At 34.7% G+C, this 22798-nt stretch overlaps 1 protein-coding gene across 6 annotated transcripts in view; it reads left to right on the top strand.

The window, feature by feature from the left end:
- Positions 1 to 22798, top strand: part of Lrch2 (leucine rich repeats and calponin homology domain containing 2) — a 104030-nt gene that overhangs the window by 66903 nt on the left and 14329 nt on the right. For 2 of the 6 annotated variants that reach the window (XM_057759737.1, XM_057759738.1), the window contains exons 12-16: positions 3381 to 3458; positions 4921 to 4986; positions 9490 to 9538; positions 9626 to 9742; positions 13527 to 13571. In XM_057759737.1, the coding sequence (XP_057615720.1) occupies positions 3381 to 3458; positions 4921 to 4986; positions 9490 to 9538; positions 9626 to 9742; positions 13527 to 13571 (355 nt within the window). The remainder of the gene's footprint in view (positions 1 to 3380; positions 3459 to 4920; positions 4987 to 9489; positions 9539 to 9625; positions 9743 to 13526; positions 13572 to 22798) is intronic. The other 4 variants (XM_057759739.1, XM_057759740.1, XM_057759741.1 and 1 more) reach the window with 2 other exon arrangements.

Below are 22798 nucleotides of genomic sequence, written 5' to 3' on the forward strand. Positions count from 1 at the left end.
TGACAGCTTCAGTTTGATCCCTGGAACCCATGTGGTAGAAGAAGAGAACCAGCTTCCACAGGTTGTCTTCTGAGTTTCACACGAAAGCTGAGGCATGCAAGTGTATAAACAGAGACATGCATGAAATAAATTCATACATGAAACCAAAAGACAAAATAAGCAAACATATCAAATGAGGAGTATAGGATCTGCTTTTATGAAAAAAAAACTGGCAAATAGATAATATGATAAGTAGCCATCTAATATTTACACAGCTACTACAATTTCTCTTAAAATTGTCACACTATAAAATAATCACTTATCTGTCTATCATTTCTTTATTTGATGAATTCCCATTTTGTTTCCTTTTTTCTCATATCACTTCTTTATGTAAATGTTTCCTTGGTTTTTACAGTTTAATATTTTCTTACAATTCATTTCTAATATGCCATTTTATAATAACTTCTAATTTTTGAGATTATAATGTTACATAGTTTTTGCCTTCCTCTTTCTTCCTCCATATTATCCCATATAACTCTCTACTTTACTCTGTTTCAAGTTCATGAACCTTTAAAAATTGTTATATGTCTATATGTCTATATGTATACATGTGTTTTACATATGTATTATATACGTATATATTTAGATACATACATATATTTTCAAATGCATATACATAACCTACTCAGTCTATATAACTTGTATGTATGTTTTCAGGGCTGATCATTTGATATTGGATAATCAATTGGTGTGCTCCAATATGCCTTTTTCAAACTGTCTGCAGTAAGGTTATATGTAGCCTAAGTGTTCCTCACCTGTGTGGTTTGACTTAATGATGCATACTACCACCAGATCTTGGAAGTTAAAAATGCTTGAGTTTATGCTTCCTTTACTTAGTAAAGTTTTATTTATTTTTCATTATGAGAAGAGAATAGTGATATTTTTAAGATTCTACAATAATATCCATTTTCTGTTTGAGAGTTTGGTTTTAGACTCAACGTTGCCATACCGTTTTTCCTTATTTTCATCTCTACTGTTGTTATATTCATTTTTATCTATGTTTCTTAGATTATCCTTCATAGTTTAGGTTAAGGGTTATCTAAGTAGTCCATCTTTTGTGGGGTTTGCTTTGGCAATACCTTTATAACTAGTACAAAGCGGGACCTAGATTTGTTTTCTGACACAGAGGACCCAGTGTTTTATTATTGTTTGCTAATTGAGTTCTTGAAACTTGTCAAATTTTAACTTAATGGAAGTCATCAGTTCAGCTGAAATTTTTATATTCTACATAAAACTTTCTTTTATTTTTCAAGATATATACAAAGCTAATTTTGTCTCCATCTGATTTTCTTCTTTTTTATCTTTTTACGTGTTACCAGATAATATAAGAACTATTTAGGTTAAGTATTTGTATGTACTGATGTGTCTAACTTTTGAAGGGATTAAGTATGTTTGTGGCACTCATTCTTTTATACTTCAGTATAAGAAAGATATTCAGCATTGTAGTCTTTACAAATATGGAATTCTTTGCCATAATGCTAAATGTAACTTTTACCTGCTAGTTAAATGAGAAACAAATTTGTTTTTTAAAAGTTCTATAGAGATTATGTAGAATCTACGTGTTAGTTTTTAATACAATTATTGTATTTTGGGGTTTCTTTTGTTTATTGTTATTTTCATTTAAAAGTAATTTATGTAGTATGAGATTAACTCCAAGTACCAGAAAATGTCCTCAAGGACTCCTACATTGACTGTATAGTGTACTTTTCTTTTACTTATTATTGTTTCAAAATGAACATATGTTTAGGTCTAGGCTAAAAGAAACGATATGTTTAGGTCTAGGCTAAAAGAAACAACTCTCAAAGTAAGGTTGACTGGAGCAATGGTGATATTGAGTTCCATGATGATTTTGTTATGGCTGTTTTGCTGCTTGTTTATCTTATACTAGTTAGTACAAATCATTACTTTGTAACAGAAGTGTGTACTTTTATTTGGTGAATGATACTGTCCTAAGAAAGTAACAGAAGAATCCAGAAGACAAAATTATTGACCAAAAACAGTGGGGAAAGTGCTCAGTTAATAGGGTACTATGTAGCTAGCCCACAAGGCTTCAGATTATGAAGACAAGTTGCCTAATAAGGCAGCCCTACTTTCTCCGATGTACAGGGTAGGCTTCTGTGAAGCTACTGCGGTGCTGTGTGTCTGTTGTCTAACTCATTGGGAACAGAGACTAGTACATTTCTTGAGCCCAGTGTTTGTGAAACATATCCTTATGGAGAATGCAGCTGAAAGGATAAAAACCGGCACTCCCCAAGGAAGAATTTCAAATGAAAAGAATATTTTTTAAAATTAGTATCTTAAAATAATTTTGTGAGATGAATAGATTATAGATGTCTGTTTATAACATTATGCTTATAGTTAACAATGCACTTCACATTTAAAAATGAGTTCAGGGGAGATCGCATGTTAATTTTTTTTTTAAATTTTAAATTTTCTATTATATTCCTGGGGTCAATCTCAGACCACATGCATACTAGATAATTAAACATTTTTGCCACAATTAAATTAAATTTAGAAAATAGGTATGCTTCTCTGAATTAGGAAGAGAATTTTAAAAGGAGCTGTGAATTTTGCATGTGAATGTGTGATTATCATAAAAAGAATATTTGTAATATTGACTTGAGAATAAAATGAAGGAAATTCTGATAAAATCACTTTAATGATACTCTATAACCACTGATCCATTTCCCTACATTTTAACCAGTCCTACTTATGTATGTTAGCAGTAGAAAAATGATTCTATACTTTGCCATATAGTGCTTTCATTGTCATGATAAGTGAGTCTTTAGCTAACTTCTTAATATTTGGTTATTATCCTAAAGTAAAGATTATTGTATATGTGCACTTTACAACAGTTTCAGTTAACAGATTCTCATTGTATATTTCTCCGATAATGTATTCTATACTATTTTGATATGTCTTACATCTTCATAAATGTTTTATTTGCTTTTAGTTATGGCCTGAGAACTTTTTTTTATTATGAATGAATGTACTTCTGAATACCTTGTGACATAGCTAGACAACAAAACAACAATTTTTAAAGGTTAAATAACTGAAGAAATTAAAAGCAGGTTTTGAGAAGATTATGGAATGAGTTTAGAATTATAAAATGCATTATAATATGTGTCTTTTGATTATTATCTGATTAATCAGCAGTTCAGGTTGAGGAGCATTGTATTAACCTCTAGTTTGTTATACTACTTCAATAGTTCTCTTAACTCTTGAAACCTAGCCATTCTTTCTTTTCTGTTTTCTTTACTAATGACTTCCTTGTCTTCTCCAAAAATATCTCCCTTCTCCCATCTTTTGATTTGGTTGATATATGTGAAATGTGAATATAGATGGAGGCCTTTAAGTTATAGAACATCATTCAGTGACAAACTCTTCCAGAGGACCAGAGCAGCAGGACGGAAATCAAGGTATCTAGAGTTGGTGGAAGCCATAAGTATTAAGGGGCCAGGATTATGTAACATTTTTCTTAAAATAAATACTGGGAACTGTGTTAGGGAAGCATATTAATAATATCAAACAGAAAATTAGATAAAATAGATGTTTACTTTTTCTTTATCACAGAGTAAAAAATGAAATATCAGGGTGTATTCCAGAGTGCTATATAGTTGAATTTTCAAATACATAATCCATATTTTTTATATGTAAGTTGGTTTCAACTATTTTTCTTTCTACTACAGTATGATACTAGTAAGTACCATACTAGTAAGTGTGGTGTGGAAAAGCATTATTTTATTATGGTCATAATAGCTTGACCAGTTCCCTCTAACAATGATTCTGACTTTCCTTCCTAAGTAGTATTGTTATTTCTCTATTTTTTAAAATCTTCTTTTTAAGTATATTTTCCTTTGATATTTCAATACCATAATTTTACATTTTTGGATCTAAAGAAATTTTATGTACATAGGAAAATATATTTAAATGTGCTTAATTCTGTGATTTTTGGCCCAGAAATACAGGTTTGTGTCAACATTTGACCTTTTGACATCATTGTATTTACTCAGTGAGGCTATGCTTAGAGTCAAGCTAATAAGGAAGAGAGCCCGGCATCAACTGACTGCTTTATCTTCACCATAGAGCAGTAATTACCAGTGTGTATTTAATTAATATTAAACTCACTAAATTATTTTTTAATAGTCTTTAGATTGTTGATGTCAAAAGTATTCCTTAAAAAGTAGATATTTTATTCATTGTAGCACTATTTGTAGAATTAAGTTACATTTATATGTATATTAATAAGAATGTTTTAATATGTACAATTACTGTTTTTAAATGAAAGAGAGTTACTAATTTACCACATTTGATATTGAAGTTAATACTTAGAATTAGATAAAGCCTTAAACAAATAGTTTTCTTTTATAGGAAATTATTATATTTTTGTTTATTTTGTTATAATACTCTTTCCTATTGAAGCTTTAAGAATTTTTTGATTTTTTTTTAAAAAAGGAATTGACCTTTAAAACTGATTTTTGCATTTAGAATTAAAGTTTGCTATTTGGCTTCTGTCAAAATGATTATGAAGTACTAACATATCTCCTGTCATTTTCTGTCCTGGAAAACAAGGAAATGACTCAAAATGAAACCTAAAATATTTTATTATGTTCTGTGTAAATTAAAATTAGATATACACAGAGTAATCACGCATTGGCTAGGAAATATCCACACTTAATGAGTGGTTTCTAAAACAAGATGCAAGACACATTTTGTGAACATCATTCATAAATGATGTGATGATGGGCACTTAAGTCCAAACGGGACTGAAATATTATTTTCTAGCAAGATATTCATGACATAGATGCAGTTTATTTAGGACATATGTGTGCAATGTTATCTTCAGTATAGCTTGTAATTAATGTGTTGATTTACTTCTAGGATTCTTAATCATTCAACTTCTGTCATGAGAAATAAGCTGAAACAAACTGTGGAATGTGAAAAGAGGTATAAACATATCATAGTCATTATAATATCTGGTATCTTAAATGAGACTTGATACTCTTATAGCAATTTTCTTCAAACGATGTTATGTGGATATATGATTCAGATGTCATATAGGTAGATAATTTAAAGATCAAATATGTCAAAACTTTTGTCCAATTGGGTTTTCTATAAACAAACGCCCCAATTCTGATTCTTTTTGTTTATACTTGTGGTTTGTCTTGATTCATTCACAAATGTTTATCCAGTTGATATAACCACCATTAATAATGTATTTCTTCATCACTGGTTATGGTTATTCTTTGTTATTGTTTGCATTTTAATTTCTTTTAATTGAGTTTTACTGAACTATTTGTTAAATAACATAGGTTTGCAGATATGAATTTCAAACAAATAGATCTGAAAATTTCTATTTATTGCTCTTCATTGGTTTTAATCAAGTCCTGGGTATAAATTTTCAAAGATAGGAGTACAGAGGCACACACTGAAGGATAATTTATTGGATACTGGATATATGTGTACTCTTTTAGCTCTGTAAATGATCTGTCTTATTCAGTCATCACAATAAAATTGTGAAGTTGTTACTTTTGCTATACTCATTTACACATGAGCAAACTGAAACTAAGAATTTTCATAACTAGCTCAAGATCACATTGTAAGTGGGAAAGTCATGATTCATACTTAGGTGTGTCTTATTGCAGAACCTGAAGACTTCATATATAGTAACAGTAAATTTACTTCAGATCCATGCATATCACTCGATATATTTCTGCAGATAGTGCAGATTTGTGTCTCCAAACCTCTTTTCCTGTGTCATCTACCCTAGTGAATGTGCAGGTACTATGTAGTCCCCTAAGCCAGCAACTTTGGAAACACCTCACTCTTATGTCTTCCTCCTGCGACATGAATATCCCATTAACCCCTTTTCCATTCTCTCCATTACTATTTTAGTTGTATTGCTTCAGCTCCCATTGTTTTCCATCTGAGTTTCTGTGACAGCCTCCACACATAACTCCTTTCTTTTCTGTATTATTAAAGAACAGAGGCTTTTAAAACTTAATCTGGCAATACAACCCCTATTTCTCATTTTCTAACAGGTATTGATACCTTTTATGATAAAGGGTAAAATGTTGAGATTAACCATAGAGTTGAAATGGGCTTCTACTTGTCTTCAATCTCAGATCAGAGCCTCATCTTTGCACTCTATAGAGTAACAGCCTTTAAGTTTAGAAACATAACTCTTTTATTTACTTACGTATGCTTCCCTATTTCTACATTCTATATCTTGGTCTCCTTTTCATACTGCCCATGTTTCTTCCTTTCTTTGCATCGTCTCTTAGAAGTCAGTTCAATTCTGCATGGTTGTGTGAGAGCTTCATAGTAGACAGCATCACAGTGTTGGGAGCATGTATAGAAGAGGTCACACAGTAAGACAGGAAGACAGAAGGATTTAATAATTAAGTTCAGTTTTAGGTTTTTTATGATGCAACTTATTCTCATAGAAGCCACTGGAGCTCCTAGAAAACTACATTAATCTCTTCCAAAGACAGGCTTTTCAATGACCATATTGTATTGTATTGAGCACTACTCCTATTGATTTCACCACTTCTTTACCACCACACAGAGCTTTAGGCTATTTTTTAAATATATACCTTGTGGGAAACACACTGTATGGAAGGTATAGTATACCCTTCTTGTATGTGTACTTATGAGTATTTGCATTTGTTTTTATATCTAGGTGTGTGCCAGTATATACAACAGTGTTTATATATAGGAATGTGCACTGATACATATCACAGAGTTTATATACCAGTGTGCATAAATATATATTACAATGTTTATATATAAGTTGTACATATATATTACAATATTTATATGTATGTTGTGCATTGATATTTACCACAGTATGGTGGAATTTCTTTTTTACTTTCCATTTAGATGCATAGTAGGAATGTCTGATTTCCAGAAATCATATTTCTACTCACTATTGTTGCACATTCAAACATGATTTTTCAGGATTTTCCCCCATTTCAGAAAATGCTAACTCCATTCTTATTGTACAACACCTGAAAAAGTTTCATCCTTAGTTTGTCACTTTCTCTCAAACCCCATAGCTAACCCATTACCAAATCATGTTGACTAGTGAGATCTGATCACATCTTACCAACTCCACTTCTGTCAACCTTGCTCTCTCCACACCCAACTGTGCACAGGCATAAGGTGACAAACATGGATTTCCCCCAAGAGTTTACATGGGGAATACAGTTTTACCTTATTGTACAGACACTAAAAATTACTTTAGGTCAGATCAGCGTATATTCCTTTGTTCCTGAAAAAAAACTGAGTATGTCTGTATAGAAATTGTCAAAGTGTTGATAGTCAGTAGAAGAGTAGAGTGCTATCCCATTGTTCCAAGAAGGCTCTATGTGTAGTCCAATGCAGGTGGGGTTATAGACTATTATTAGGTGGCTTGTCCAGGGAGGTGTGAGTGCATAGTGTGATATGGGAAAGTGAAAGAGCTGGACTGATAATTATTAGAAGTGTTGTGCACGTTTCCACTCTCCCTCTCTCCTCTCTTTCTCCTCTCTCTCCTCTCTCTCTCTCTCCTCTCTCCCCCCGTCTCTGTCTCTCTCTCTTTTTCTCTCCCTCTCCCCTCCGTCCCTCCCTCCCTCCCTCCGTCCCTCCCTCCGTCCCTCCATCTGTGTGTGTATGTGTGTGTCTGTGTGTGGTTGTATGGTTGTGTGCATTACCAGACCATATAGAGTCCCAGGATGCTATTCTATGTGCTAACCTGCTTCTTTATTATACTATCCTGTGGACTATGTATGCCACTTTTTCTCTTCTAAATGTAGGAACCGTCTGGACTCTGCCTTGAATTTTTTTCTCTCTGGTCTGTGACATGGAAATGCTCCCCATGTAGCAACATGGGACAAGCATGACATTCTTCTTTCATTATCCATTTCTAGGATTCTTTATTTACATTTAAAATAAATTTATTTAATAGATTTCTGTATATTGATAAGAGGTTAGGATGCAGGCTTTTTGTCTTCCTTTTGACTCCTCCTTCTTTTACTTACCCATCCCTTTTTGCTGTTTCTTTCTTTCTGTATTTTACAAGTACTCATTATGTTGTTTATATTTTACTTGCTACATAATCTCCAATTTCTGTACATTTGTACCATAAGTTTTTGTACTAAAAATTGTACTCTATCTTCCAGTGAAAAAAATCTATAAATTCTGGAATTGTTTTTACTATATTTTCATGTTTGTACATTTTTTATTACTTCCCGAGGATAGAGATGTTCCTTGTACTCTTACAAATTTTTATTATTTTCTCTCTTGTTATTCTTCCTTCTCTTGTTCCTCCTCTCCATCCTTTCTGTCTGTTTGAAACAAGTTTTTACTCTGTAGCCCGGGCTGACCTTTACCTTATCTGTGGATACCAATCAAGACTCCAGCTCATGGTGATGGCTCCACCTTGTGAGTCCTAAGATGTCCAGTATGAGCCACGACACTCATCTTTACTCCCTCCTTCTTCCCCCATTTAATCTTTAAACTTTTTTAGTGTGCCTCTGTTTGTGTGTGTGTTTGTCTGTCTATGTAAGTGTATGCCACATGTTTCTCTGTGTGAATGGTTGCCAGAAGAGGATGTTGGATCCCTTGGAGTTAGAAGAAGCATGTGTCAATGTTGAACTCAGTCCTTTGTAGGCCCTCTTACGTCCCAACTGAAGTTCATGATCGTAATTCAACAGGAAATAACATATTTGTCTTCTGAACTCTGGCATTTAGATGAAGGAATTTATGTGTTTGTTTATTTATTTGCTTGTTTATTATGTGTGTGCATGCATATGCATGTGTACCATGGCACAGGTGTGGATGTCAGAGGACAACTGTCAAGGATTCAGGGGTTTGGTTCTCCCCTTCCACTATGTGAATCCCAGGGATCTAACTCAGGTTGTCAGGCTTGTTGGCAAGCTAGTACCTTTACATGCTCACTCATCTCACTGATACCATTGTGATATTTGAAAGAAAGAGTAACTTGTTTTTTATAATATTATGTTTATTTTACTATATATCTATACATATGATATGCCTTTTGGCCTCTACAAAATAGGGTTGGGTTATCCATACGATGAATATAAAATAAACTCATTTTGTTATTTCTTGTGGTGCAATAGTTAGTAGGCACTCGCTATTGGCTGGTTTTATCAACTTTAATTTACATAATATTAGTCAACCATGTGGTGGTTAATATCTGCCATTGCAGGTTTTGGGAGGCTGGCTATGGTAGTGAGTACCAGGCCATCCAGAACTACATAGCAAACCCAGTCTCAATAGAATACAACACAGTATAACACAAAACAACACAACAAAATGAAACATATAGGTATGAATAGTCTTTATATTGCTGTCTTAAAACAATGAAAAGACAAATTTGTCACTTTTAAAGTATGCAAAAGGATTAATATTACCTTAAATAATATTAAAGCATCTCTAATGTTTTAGTGTCTCAGCAGATGAAGGGAATTCACCATTATCACCCCTTGCATGGCAGGTAAGAGCAAACAACATTAATAATACCTGTACTGTTTTGTTGTTGTCGTCATTTGCTTAGTTTAAACAAGAACTTTTGTCATTAAAGCCATTAGAAAATCAGAAGGACCAAATAGGTGAACAACAGTGGCCAGAATCTCAGCCTATAATCTGGCAAAACGAAGAAAGGAGACGGAGTAAGCAGATCAGAAAAGAATATTTCAAGGTACCTTGAGAAATTTTTAATTTTGTTTTGTTTTTACTTTTATTCTTAAGTTTGTTTTAAATAAATGACATATAACTCCAGTTAAATGCTAGGACTGTGTTCATGTTGATTGCCCTGGTGTATAAGATAATGATATGCTTTGTAATTATAGCCACAAAATTTCAGTAGTTTAAATTAAGAGTACATCAGTATACATCATGATTTTTCAAATGGTTAAAAGGAGAATGGATGTTTGTGTGTTACACTGCAGATTGAGGCAATTAATTCTGTGGGTCTTTTGGTTTTGAGGTAGGGTTTCACTGTATAGCCCAGGTTAGCCTCAAATCTCTACCCCCAGTCCCTGTCTCCTATAAGCTGGGATTCCGGAAGTGAACAACCAGGCCTGGTTCAGAAAAAGATTTTCATTGGATTTGTTTCAATAAATAGTTAAGAACTATTTTTAGTTAGTGTCTCACTATATAGGTCTGGCTGTCCTGTAACTCTCTATGTAGACCAGGCTGACCACCAACTCACAGAGATCTGCCCAACTCTAACCTGTGCCTCACTACACATGATTCAGTAGATTTCTTTTTTTTAAAAAAAAATACTTATTTATTATGGATACAATATTCTGTTTGCATATATGCCTGCTAGAAGAGGACACCAGACCTCATTACAGATGGTTGTGAGCCGCCATGTGGTTGCTGGGAATCGAACTCGGGTCCTTTGGAAGAGCACACAATGCTTTTAACCACTGAGCCATCTCTCCAGCCCCCAGTAGATTTCTTAAGATGAAAGCTAAATTAAAATACTAGAGCTGGGCTGGTGGTGGTGCATGCCTTTAATTACAACACTCGAGAGTTCGAGGCCTTCCTAAGATTACAAGAGCTGGTTCCAGGACAGGCTCAAAAGGCACAGAGAAACCCTGTCTTGAAAAACAAAAACATAAATAAAAAATAAATAAATAATAAAATAATAGAGCTTGCAAATTATCATAAATTTCTATTACATAATTATTTATTTGTATTTCAAGTTTGTTACATTTGAAGGGGACTGTAATCAAAATTTAGAATAATTTTTAATATCATTTACTCTTGGGATTGACTCAGATGAGTAGTACAAATTTTGTCCTCCACCGTGAATAACAAATTCTGTTGTCTCATACCTCCCACAAATCTCATCAGATAATCATTTTCTCTAAATATGTAGTACTCAACTAAGTTACACATTATTTCAAGTTTATGCCACTAATAAATAGAATTTATTTTTTACCTTTGTGTTTGGCAGAAGTTTTTCTTTCAATCTGCATATTTCTCTATTCATATATTGGAAATCAGTATGTGTTTGAAAGTGGCATATGGTCAAAATAAGAATGGTATATGCCTTAGCAAATATGTAATCACCTTAAACTTTGAATAAATGTTTACTGATTATTTTTAGCCAGTGGATTTTGAGTTAATTGGGTAATAAGAAAAAACACATAGGAAGGAAAAGGGCAGGGCATTCCAATGATCAGAACCCTTTGCAACTCTGCAGTTAGGTTTACATCTGGCCTTTATCTTAGTTTCCCTTTTTAAGTCATGAAAACATAAACAAAAGTACTGATTGAAAATATTTTTATAAGTGAACCTTGATGAATTACTTATGATGTGTTATTTCTAAGCAACAGGAGGTACTTTATATTTCTTTGATTTCCTTTAACCTAATATAACAATATCATACTGATTATATTTATCAAAACACTTGTATTGGAATTATTAACTGACAGAAACCTTTCCAAATATTTTTAGTCCATTTGTCCTTCAGGAAACTTCAGTAGCATAAAATGCAGTTATCATTTGTATTTTACATATGAGAATATTAAGGCCCAGAAAGTCAATAGTGTGCTAATCATAAAATTGAGATTAGAATTCAGCATTTTTAATGCTGTGTCTTTGTCCTGTGGACAGCATGATATGAAAGGGATAAACATTAACATTAACAGAGTTTCATTTTTTTCAAAATATTTTGCAATACTTCAAGTGAACTTAATAGAGGTGGTTGTGAATCTTTATCATAGTCAACTATTACTAAGTTTAAAACCATCATTTGTTCATTCAAAAATTTAGTCTTCATGGCATAAATGTTCCTTCTACTGTATCAATTATATTATTTAGTTGCTAAAAGATAAAATAGGATAATATATAAAATGACTATTATGTAACCATCAGTCAGTAAATGTTCATTTCTTTCATACATGATAAAGTGGGTGTAAATATAATCTTCAGTCCCTGGGAAATAGGTTAAGGACATGTGTAATTCTTCTCAATTGTCAGAAGATGTCAGTGTTAGGACATTGCATGAAAAATTGGTATCAAATTATTCCTTTAACGTTAAGAAAATATAAAATTGTATAGGGCTGCAGTGTAGCTCATTATTAGCAGCACTTGCTTCGTTGAACAAAGTAGGCTGTTGAACATAACACAAAAAGATATGCAATGGAACTAATAGTACATTAGTCACAGCTATAAACTATAGAAGGGGAACATATGTGACTTATCTGCAGTTCCTAATACAGCCAACTTTGTTACTGAGATACTAGGTAAGTTATTTCCTCAGGATATGGAAGAAAGAGTAACATAAAGGGGGCAATTAAATTTAACCCGGGACATTAGGAAAAATTTTTTTTGACATGATCTGAAAATTAGTAGTTTTTTTTTTTTAAAAAAAAAGAACTTCTGTGAACACCTGTTTGGTTCTAACATTGATTTGCAAAATAATTCAAGCAGTTTTTGGCAAGGAATAGAAAATAAGACTTCTACTGATTGTCACAGTATATTCTCCTTGATTCTAAAAATCACTTTGTCACATATTCAAATTCTTTAGGTTGAACACATTTTCTCAATATTTCACTATAAACTGGGATAAAAGTACTTATTCTGTTGTTATAAAGATTAAGTTTCTCAATCCATGCAATGCACTTCAATCATTACTACTGTAATGTAAATGATAGTTCAAAATGTTAGCTCTCAGCACTATTACCATTATTGTGTAGCTGCCATATGCATTTAACATAGCCTGAAATTAGAAGATTACTTCTTTGTGGTGCAGAGGATTGAACCCAGGGGTTCATAGGTGGTAAGAAAGCATGCTACCACTGAAACACATCTCCAGCCCAGTTTTTAAAACAATTGCTATGATCTTAGTGTAGTGAAATTACAAACCATGTGAGAAATGATAAGAACCCTGGATAGGATGGTGGTTGTAAGAATTCAGATGAAGCAAGTCTAGGAGAGATTGCCAAAAAGTTGACTTGACGACTTGTTGAATGCAGTGAACTAAGAAAGATTCTAAGATAGTGGTTCTCAACCTTCCTAATGCCGAGACTCTTTAACACAGTTCCTCATGTTGTGTGACCTACAACCAGAAAATTATTTTCATTGCCTCTTCATAACTATAATTTTGCTAATGTTAGGAGTTACAGTATAAATATCTGATATGCATGATATCTGTATACACGGTCTCTGTTAAGTTCCGTTTGACACCAAACGTGTTGCAACCCACAGGTTTAGAACCGCTGTTCTAAGACAATCCACAGATTGCAAACCTGAAAGAATGAGAAGTGGGTCTGGCTTAGGAAGGAATAGTGTTACTCACAGCATTGTGCATGTGAATAGGAGGACTGTTTAAACTGACTGTGTACTTCAGTTTAATATCAGATAATTTAATAAAAGTACCAACATAGTAATAAGCCTCAGGTGTTATTTTGAACAAAATATTCACATGTTTATGGAAGAATAAAGTATTCTTTTAAAATGTTTTTCAGTACAAATCAGCAAGGAAGAATTCAAGTGGCAATGAAAATGAGGAGGTGAGACTAAGGGTAATATTGATTTGAATTCTTTACTTTCATATTTAGTTGGGTTAGAGAGAGTTAATGCAGATCTGCTGTTGTTTTCTTTGCTACTGAGCACCAGTTTTCTACAATAATGAAAACTTCTGAGCATTATCATATAGTTATTAATTTAACCCTTTGTTTTCTAGAACACAATTTCTAAGAGTTTTAGAGGTTTATCATTTGTTTTGGACCTGTAACCCATCAGTTTACATCTGAAAACAATGTTTTCTTGGAAATAAAATTACACTTGGCAAAATAAGTAATCTATGTGAATTACCTTTGCCTAACCCAAATGATGTTATCTTTTCATGTATATCAAATAGTATTTATGGAGACCCCCTCCAAAAAAAAATTAAAACAGTTGTTTCCAAAACGTTCCATTATTTCTATTATTTCCATTAGTATCTGTGGTAAATGATGAAAGCAGTTTTTGTGTAGGAATGTTTTCTAGGTTGCTGTTCATGATTGCACTCAATTCCTGTTTACCTGCTGCTGGCTTTCCATTGCACTTTATCTGTTTGACCCTTACATTTTTTTCCTTCTTATGTCATAACTCATTGGATAGACTCTATAAAGTGCTGGTTTCAGTGTGCAGAGTTTTGATGACTAATTCCAGTGGATCTAGTAATAGCTCCTAGTTTACGGCTCTAGTCTGTACTTTACCATCTAGCTTAAGGTTTTTGTAGTAATGTATCCTCTTTCTTAGGTGCTTGGAACATTCTGCCCACCTAGGATTCAACACATTCATCTTTTTTCCATGCCTCAAACATATTAACATTTTAAATTGATGTAGTATCTTTTTCAACCTAGGTTGCACAATGAAAACTCACGATATCTGGATTTTACTCACAGATATTCAGATTTAATTGGTGTGTGTGTGTGTTTAAAAGTTTTCCATTTGAGTTTATTGTGCAGGCAAAGGTGGTAACTACTTTGTTAAATTATCAACTCCTTTTTAGACAAAGCAGAAGTTGACAAAGTGGCCCAGGATGAAACCTGGCCCACTTGCTATGTTTGTAAGTAACTTTTAAATACAAGAGAGTTACAGCCACTTGCCTACAGATGCTTTTGCATTCTAATGACAGAGTTGTGAAGTTAGTACCAGGACCATGTTGTCCACAAAATCTGAAGTGTGTAACAGATAGCATTCTTTGAACTACAAGTTAGAGGTTCACCTTGGCTGTCCTCCCTGCCTCCTCATAGTAACTTTTCTCCCACCTGTTTCAATGTCTAATCCATTATGAAAACCTACTAATTCACTTGTTTATTTTTGGGCACTGAAATAGTTTATCTACACCACCTTCTTTTCCATCTTTGCTACCTTTGCATAGATTTTCAGTCTTTCTTGCTTGAATTGGTACAACAGCTTCATTGCTTTTCTGTATTTATATTATCTCTCTGTTTGTCTATCTACCTGTCTATCTGCTTATATTTATCTGTAATCTATGTATCTATCTATGTATCTATCTATGTATCTATGTATCTATCTATGTATCTATCTATCTATCTATCTATCTATCTATCTATCTATCTATCTATCTATCTATCTGAGTGTGCCACAATGCATGCATGTGTGTGCACCACTTGTCAACTTCCAGTGTCTTCCTCAGTCCTTTTCAACATTGTTTTTTGAAACAGGGTCTCTTATTGTATCTGATGCTCACAGATTCAGCTGGGCTTGCTTATCTGTAAACTCAAAGAATTCACCCCTCTGCTTTCTCATTGCTAGGAACACAGAGACATATCATCAAGTTTGTCATTGTATATGGGTACTGGGTATCCCAATTCTGATCCCAATGCTTGCACTCCAAGCACTTTACCATCTGAAATGTCTCCCCACACCTCTTCTCTCTTTGGTACACTCTCCCTACTGCTTTCAGAATACAAGTAAAATAAGGCCATTTCTTTGCTTTAAAACCTTAAGTTTCACCCCATGCCTTACAAGGTAAATTCCTAGTCTTTATCAATCAAGTCCCTGGTGAGCATATCAGCATAAACTCACAACTTGCCATCCTTTCACTTTTTTTGCCCTGTGGAATTCAGAGTTGCTTTGCAGTCATCTTTTTTTTTTTAATTTATTGATTCTGTGTCTTTGTTCTTATCTTTTCAATTTACCTGATTTTTACTGAACTTTACTTTCTCAAGAAGCTTATATGTTTTCACCACTCCTTCCTTTTCTTTACAGTTTCTGTGTGATCCATATATAGACTGGAAATGTTATCTTAACTTTGTCTACTCTCTAGACTGAGATATTCTTTAAGCATGATATTTTAACAAATTTCCTAATATCTTTCTCTTTTTATTACTTTTGTTTTGTTTATTTGTTTTTTGTTTTTATGAGACAGAGTTTCTCTGTAGCTTTGGAGCCAATCCTGGAACTAGCTTTTGTAGACCAGGCTGGTCTCGAATTCACAGAGATCCACCTGCCTCTGCGTCTTGAGTGCTGGGATTAAAGACGTGCACCACCGCTGCCCAGCCAACTTTTTTTATTTTTAACACAATCTTATTATACATATCAATCCCAGTTCCCTCTTTCTCCCATCCTCCACTCCCACTACCCCCATCCACTTCTCATAGAGGGAAGCCTCCCATGAATAGTCAACAAAGTCTATCACATCACTTGAGGCAGGACCAAGACCCTCCTCCCTGTATGTAGGCTGAGCAAAATATACCTCCATAGAGAATGAGCTCCAAAGAGCCAGTTCAAGCACTAGGGATAAATACTGGTTCCACTGTTAATGGCCCCACAAACTGCCCATGCCACACAACTGTCACCCACATTCAGTAGACCTAGTTCGGGCTTATTTTGGGTTCCTAGCTGTCAGTCTGGAGTCAATGAGCTTCTTTTAGGTCATGTCAGCTGTTTCTGAGGGCATTCCCATCATGTTCTTGAACTTTTGCTCATAATATTGCTCCTCCCTTTCTATGACTAGACTCCAGGAGTTTGGTTCAGTGCTTATCTGTGGGTCTCTGCATGTGCTTCCATCAGTTCCTCTATAAAAGTTCTATGATGACAATTAAAGTAGTCATCAACATGATTACAGGGGAAGGGCAGTTTAGGTATCCTCTCCACTATTGCTTAGATTCTTAACTGAGGTCATCCTTGTGGTTTTCTTGGTTTTCCTAATGTTTCCCTAATGAGGTTCCTTAGTTTCCCTAATGCCTGGTTTCTTGCTAACCGCACAATGGCTTTGTCTTTCAAGGTATCGCTTTCCTTGCTCTCCATTTCTGTCTTTTACCCAACTTGATCTTCCGGATCCCTCATGTTCTCCTCCCTATTCCCCCTTCTCCCCTCCACAATGTCCCTGCCACCCTACTGCTATGTTGCCAATTGACTATGCAGAACTTGACTACTTCATCTTCCTTGGGGGATCATTGTATGTTTCTCTTAGGGTTTTCCTTATTTCCTGGCTTTTCTGGGGTTGTGGACTGTAGGCTGGTTATCCATTGCTTTATGTCTAATATCTTCTTGGGAGTGAGTACAAACCATGTTTGTTTTTCTGTGTCTGGGTTACCTAACTGAGGATGTGTTTGTTGTCCTAGTTCCATTCATTTGCCTGAAGATTTCTAGATGTTGTTTTTTACTACTGAGTAGTACTCCATTGTGTAAATTCATTTTCATTATCTCTTCTTCAGTTGAGGGGCATCGCAGTTGTTTCCAGGTTCTGACTATTACAAATAATGTTGCTGTGAACATAGTTGAACAAATGTCTTTGTGGTATGGGATGTGGTATTCATCCTGTGGGTATATACCCAAGAATGGTATTACTGGGTCTTGAAGTAAATTGATTCTCAATTGTTTGAGAAATGATCATACTGATTTTCGAAGTGGTTGTACAAGTTTGCACTTCCACCAGCAATGGAGGAATGTTCCTCATACTCTGCGTCCTCTCCAGCATAAGCTGTCATTAGTGGTTTTGTTCTTAGCCATTTTGACTGCTGTAAGATGGTATCTCAGAGTCATTTTGCTTTGCATTTCCCTGATGACTAAGGATGTTGAGCAATTCCTTAAGTGCCTTCTGGCCATTAGAGATTTCTCTATTGAGAATTCTCTGTTTAGATCTGTACCCCATTTTTAATTGGGTTATTTGATATTTTGATATCTAGTTTCTTGAGTTCTTTGTATGTTTTGGAGATCAGCCCTCTATCTCAAGTGGGGTTGGTGAAGATTTTTTTACAATTCTGTAAGTTGCTGTTTGGTCTTGTTGACTGTGTCCTTTGCCTTACAGAAGCTTCTCAGTTTCAGGAAGTCCTATTTATTAATTGTCCATCTCAGTGTCTGTGCTACTGGTGTTATATTTAGGAAGTGGTCTCTTGTACCAATGCATTCAAGGCTACTTCCTACTTTCTCTTCTGTTAGGTTCAGTGTTGCTGGATTTATATTGAGGTCTTTGATCCATTTGGACTTGAGTTTTATGCATGGAATAGATATGGATATATTTGCATTCTTTATTTTTTATTGTTTTTATTGAGCTATATATTATTCTCCAGTCCCTTCCCTTCTCTCCCCTCCCCTTCTACCCTTTCCCATTGTTCCCATGCTCCCAATTTACTCAGGAGATCTTGTTTTTTTTTACTTCCCATGTCAATTACATCCATGTATGTCTCTCTTAGGGTCCTCACTGTTGTCTAGGATCTCTAGAATTGTAAATCGTGGCTGTTTTTTCTTTGTTTTATATCTAAAAGCCACTTATGAGTGAGTACATATGATACTTGTCTTTCTGGTTCTGGATTACCTCACTCAATATGATGTTTCCTAGATCTATACAAATGCCCGCAAATTTCAAGATGACATTATTTTTCCTGCTGTTTGTGTAAATGTACCACATTTTCCTTATCCATTCTTTGATAGAGGGGCATTTAGGTTCTTTCCAGGTTCTGGCTATGACAAACAATGCTGCTACAAACATAGTTGAGCACATGTCATTAGGGTATAATTGAGCATCCTTTGGGTATATACCCAAAAGTGGTATTGCTGGGTCTTGAGGTAGGTTGTTTCCTAATTTTTTAAGAAAACACCATACTTATATCCAAAGTTCCTGTACCAGTTTGCATTACCACCATCAATGGAGGAGTTTTCCCTTAACCCCACATTCTCTCTAGCATAAGTTCTCATCAATGTTTTTGATCTTGGCCATTTTTACAGGTGAAGATGGAATCTCAGAATTGTTTTGATTTCCATTTCTCTGGCTAATGATGTTGAGCATTTCCTTATGTGTCTTTCAGCCATTTTAGATTCCTCTATTGAGAGTTCTCTGTTTAGTGTTCTGTAACCCATTTTTTATTGGATTATTTGTTCTTTTGATGACCAATTCCTTGAGTTCTTTGTATATGTTGGAGATCAGCTCTCTGCCTGATGTGGGGTTAGTGAAGATCTTTTCTCATTCTGTAGGCTGCAGTTTTGTCTTGGTCAACGTGTTCTTTGCTTTACAGAAGCTTTTCAGTTTCAGGAGGTCCCATTTATTAGTTGTTTCTCTTAGTGTCTGTACTACTGAGGTTATATTTAGGAAGTGGTCTCCTATGCCAATGCGTTCAAGTATACTTCCCACTTTCTCTTCTATCTGAATCATCAATGGGTCAAGTAAGAAATAAAGGAATAAGTTAAAGACTTATTTGCATTCTTCTACATGTTGAAATCCAGTCATGCCAACACCGTTTGTTGAAAATGCTTTCTTTTTTTCCATTGCATTATTTTAGCTTCTTTGTCAGAAATTCATAGGTATGTGGATTGATATCTGCATCTTTGATTCGATTATATTCCATTGGTCCATCTGTCTGTTTTTGTGCCAGTACCAAGCTGTTTTCATTGCTAGAACTTTACAGTAGAGCTTGAAGTCAGGGATAAGGATATCTTTGGAAGTTCCTTTCTTGTACATTTCTCACCCCACTCTCACTACTGGACAGGAAAACCAGACAGAAACTTAACAGAGAAATAAAGGAACTAACAGAAGTTATGACTCAAATGATTTTAACAGATATCTATAGAAAATTCCACCCACCACAAAAGAATATACCTTCTTTTCAGCACCTCATGGAACCTTCTCAAAAATTAATCACATACTTGGTAACAAAGCAAACTTCAATAGATATTTTAAAAAAGGGAATAACCCCTTGTATATTATGAGATCACCATGGATTAAAGTTAGAATTCGACAACAACTCTAATTGCAGAAAACCCATAAACTCATAGAAATTGAACAATGCTTAACTGAATCACACCTGGGTCAAGAAAGAAATAAAGAAAGAAATTAAAGACTTCTTAGACTTTAATGAAAATGAGTACACAGAATACCCAGATTTATGCAACACTTTGAAAGCAGTGCTAGGAGGAAATTTCATAGCACTAAGTGTCTACATAAAGAACTTGGAGAAATCTCACATTAACGACTTAACAGCACACCTAAAAACTCTTGAACCAAAAGAACCATACTCACCCAGGTGGAGTAGATGCCAGGAAACAATCAAATTGAGGGCTGAAATGAGTAAATTAGAAACAAAGAATCAATGAGACAACTCAACATGATAGACAAACCTTATGAAAACTAACCAAAAGGCAGAGAGAATATGCAAATCAACAAAATCAGAAATGAAAAAGGGGACATAACAACAGGCACTGAGGAAATTCAGAGAATCATTAGGTCATACTTTGAAAATCTATACCCCACAAAATTGGAAAATTTAAAGAAAATGGAAAAATTTCTCTGTGCTACATACCAAAATTGAAACAAGAATAGATAAACGCTTTAAAATAGACCTATAACACCTAGGGAAAAAGAAGTAGTCATCAAAAGTCTCCCAACCAAATAACCCAAGGGCCAGAGGGTTTCAGTGCAGAGTTCTACCAGAATTTCAAAGAATAGCTAATACCAATACTCTTCAAGTTGTTCCATGCAATAGAAACAGAAGGAACATTGTCAAACTCTTTTTTCGAGGTGATAGTTACCCTGGTACCCAAACCACACAAAGATGCAACTGAAAAAGAGAATTACAGACTAATGTCCCTCATGAACGTTAATGTAAAAATTCTCTTTTGGACCTTGGGAGCTCAGTCCAGTGCTACAATGTGGGTCTCTGTCTCTATTTCCATCCATCGCCAGATAAAGGTTCTATGGTGATATGCAAGATATTCATCAGTATGGCTATAGGATAGGGTCATTTCAGGTTCCCTCTCCTTAGTTGCCCAAGGTACTAGCTGGGGACATCTCCCTGGACACCTGTGAGCCCCTCTAGAGTCAAGTCTCTTGCCAACCCTAAGATGGCTCCCTTAATTAGGATATATACTTCCCTGCTCCCATATCCACCCTTCCTTTATCCCAACCATGGGACTGATCTATTGGGAGCTCAACAAGGCCAGTTGGACTGGGACTGAATAAGCATGGGATGAAACCGTAGTCTCTGAACATGGCGGACAATGAGGGCTGATGAGAAGCCAAGGACAATGGCACTAGATTTCGATCCTACTGCATGAACTGGCTTTGTGGGAGCCTAGCCAGTTTGGATGCTCACCTTCCTGGACCTGAATGGAGGGGGGAGGACCTTGGACTTCCCATAGGGCTGGGAATCTGGACTGCTCCTCAGTACTTAGAGGGAGGGGGAATGGACTGGGGGAGGGGAGATAAGTGGGAGGAGGAGGAGAAGAGTGGGAGGAGAGGGAGGGAAATGGGAGGCGGGGAGGAGGCAGAAATTTTTTCAATAAATAAATAAATAAATAAATAAATCCTCAGTAAAATACTGGCAAGCCTACTCCAAGAAAACATAAGAAAAAATCATCTACCATAATCAAGTTACCTTTATCCCGGAGATGCAGGAATGGTTCAAATGTGAAAATCTATAATATAAACAAACTGAAAGAAAAAAGTCACATGGTCATCTCATTGGATATGAAAAAAGCCTTTGACAAAATACAACATCCCTTCTTGATAAAGGTAAGGGATACAAGGAACATACTTGAGCATAATAAAGGCAATATACAGCAAGCCAACAGTCAACATCAAACTAAATGGAGAGAAACTCAAAGTGATTCCACTAAAATCAGGAACAAGACAGGCTGTCTACTGTATATCTATTCAATATAGTACTTGAAGTTCTAGCTAGAGCCATAAGACAACAAAATGAGATCATGGGGATACAAATTGGAAAGTAAGAAGTCAAACTTTCACTATTTGCAGAAGTTATGGTAGTTTACGTAAGTGACCCAAAAATTATACTAGGGAACTTTTACAACTGATAACCCCCTTCAGTAATGTAGCAGGATACAAGATTAACTAAAATAAATTAGTACCCCACTTATATACAGATGATAAATGGGTTGAGAAAGAAAGTGGCGAAACATCACCCTTCACAATAGCCACAAATAACATAAAATATCTTGGTGCAACTCTAACGAAAGAAGTGGAAGACATGTATGACAAAAACTTTAAGTGTCTAAAAAAAGAAATTGAAGAAGATATCAGAAAGTGGAAAGAACTTCCATGATCTTGGATAGGTAGGATCAACACAATAAAAATAGCAATCTTACCCAAAGCAGTCTACAGATTCAATGCAATGCCCAGCACAATTCTATATAGACCTTGAAAGAATAATACTCAATTTCATATGGAAAAACAAACAAAAAAAAACAGGATAACAAAAATTTCCTCGTTCTTAGTCTCTAGAATAGTATCTGAGAAATAATCACTTGTCAGTGGAATGCATGCTTAATGTAGTATTCATTTTCCAGGCTAAATGTCAAGATATTTTCATTTGGTTGTCATTAGAGTATTTATTCCTAAACCATGAACCATTTATTGATATTATTCCATTAAATTCATAAATATTTCTCTACTTACACTAATATGCATAATCTTCCAGTTAATTTCTTATTTACCATGCTGATCTCTTGCCAGGCTTCATTGCTGTGTCTGAAGGGGTAATACATCTTACCTATTATGTCTTGATTGTACTTTTGAGTCTTTAAAATTCTTATATATCATTAGAGGCTCTTACATAGAATCTGATTCATTGTTACTTGTGGCCAGGGATCATTTATGTCTAAAATTTCTCAGCAATGTCTGTACTGTGGTTCACCAAGAACATTTAAATAGCAAGACGCCATACTGTACATTGTCAATTCCTCTTTTGACAGTTGATCAAAACAATTTTCCATTGTCCTTTTGTATGTTTAAATCATCATTGTGTATTTTAATTTCATCTTTCATGTT

This window comes from Chionomys nivalis, chromosome X (genome assembly GCF_950005125.1).
Source record: "Chionomys nivalis chromosome X, mChiNiv1.1, whole genome shotgun sequence".
Classification (NCBI taxonomy): domain Eukaryota; kingdom Metazoa; phylum Chordata; class Mammalia; order Rodentia; family Cricetidae; genus Chionomys; species Chionomys nivalis.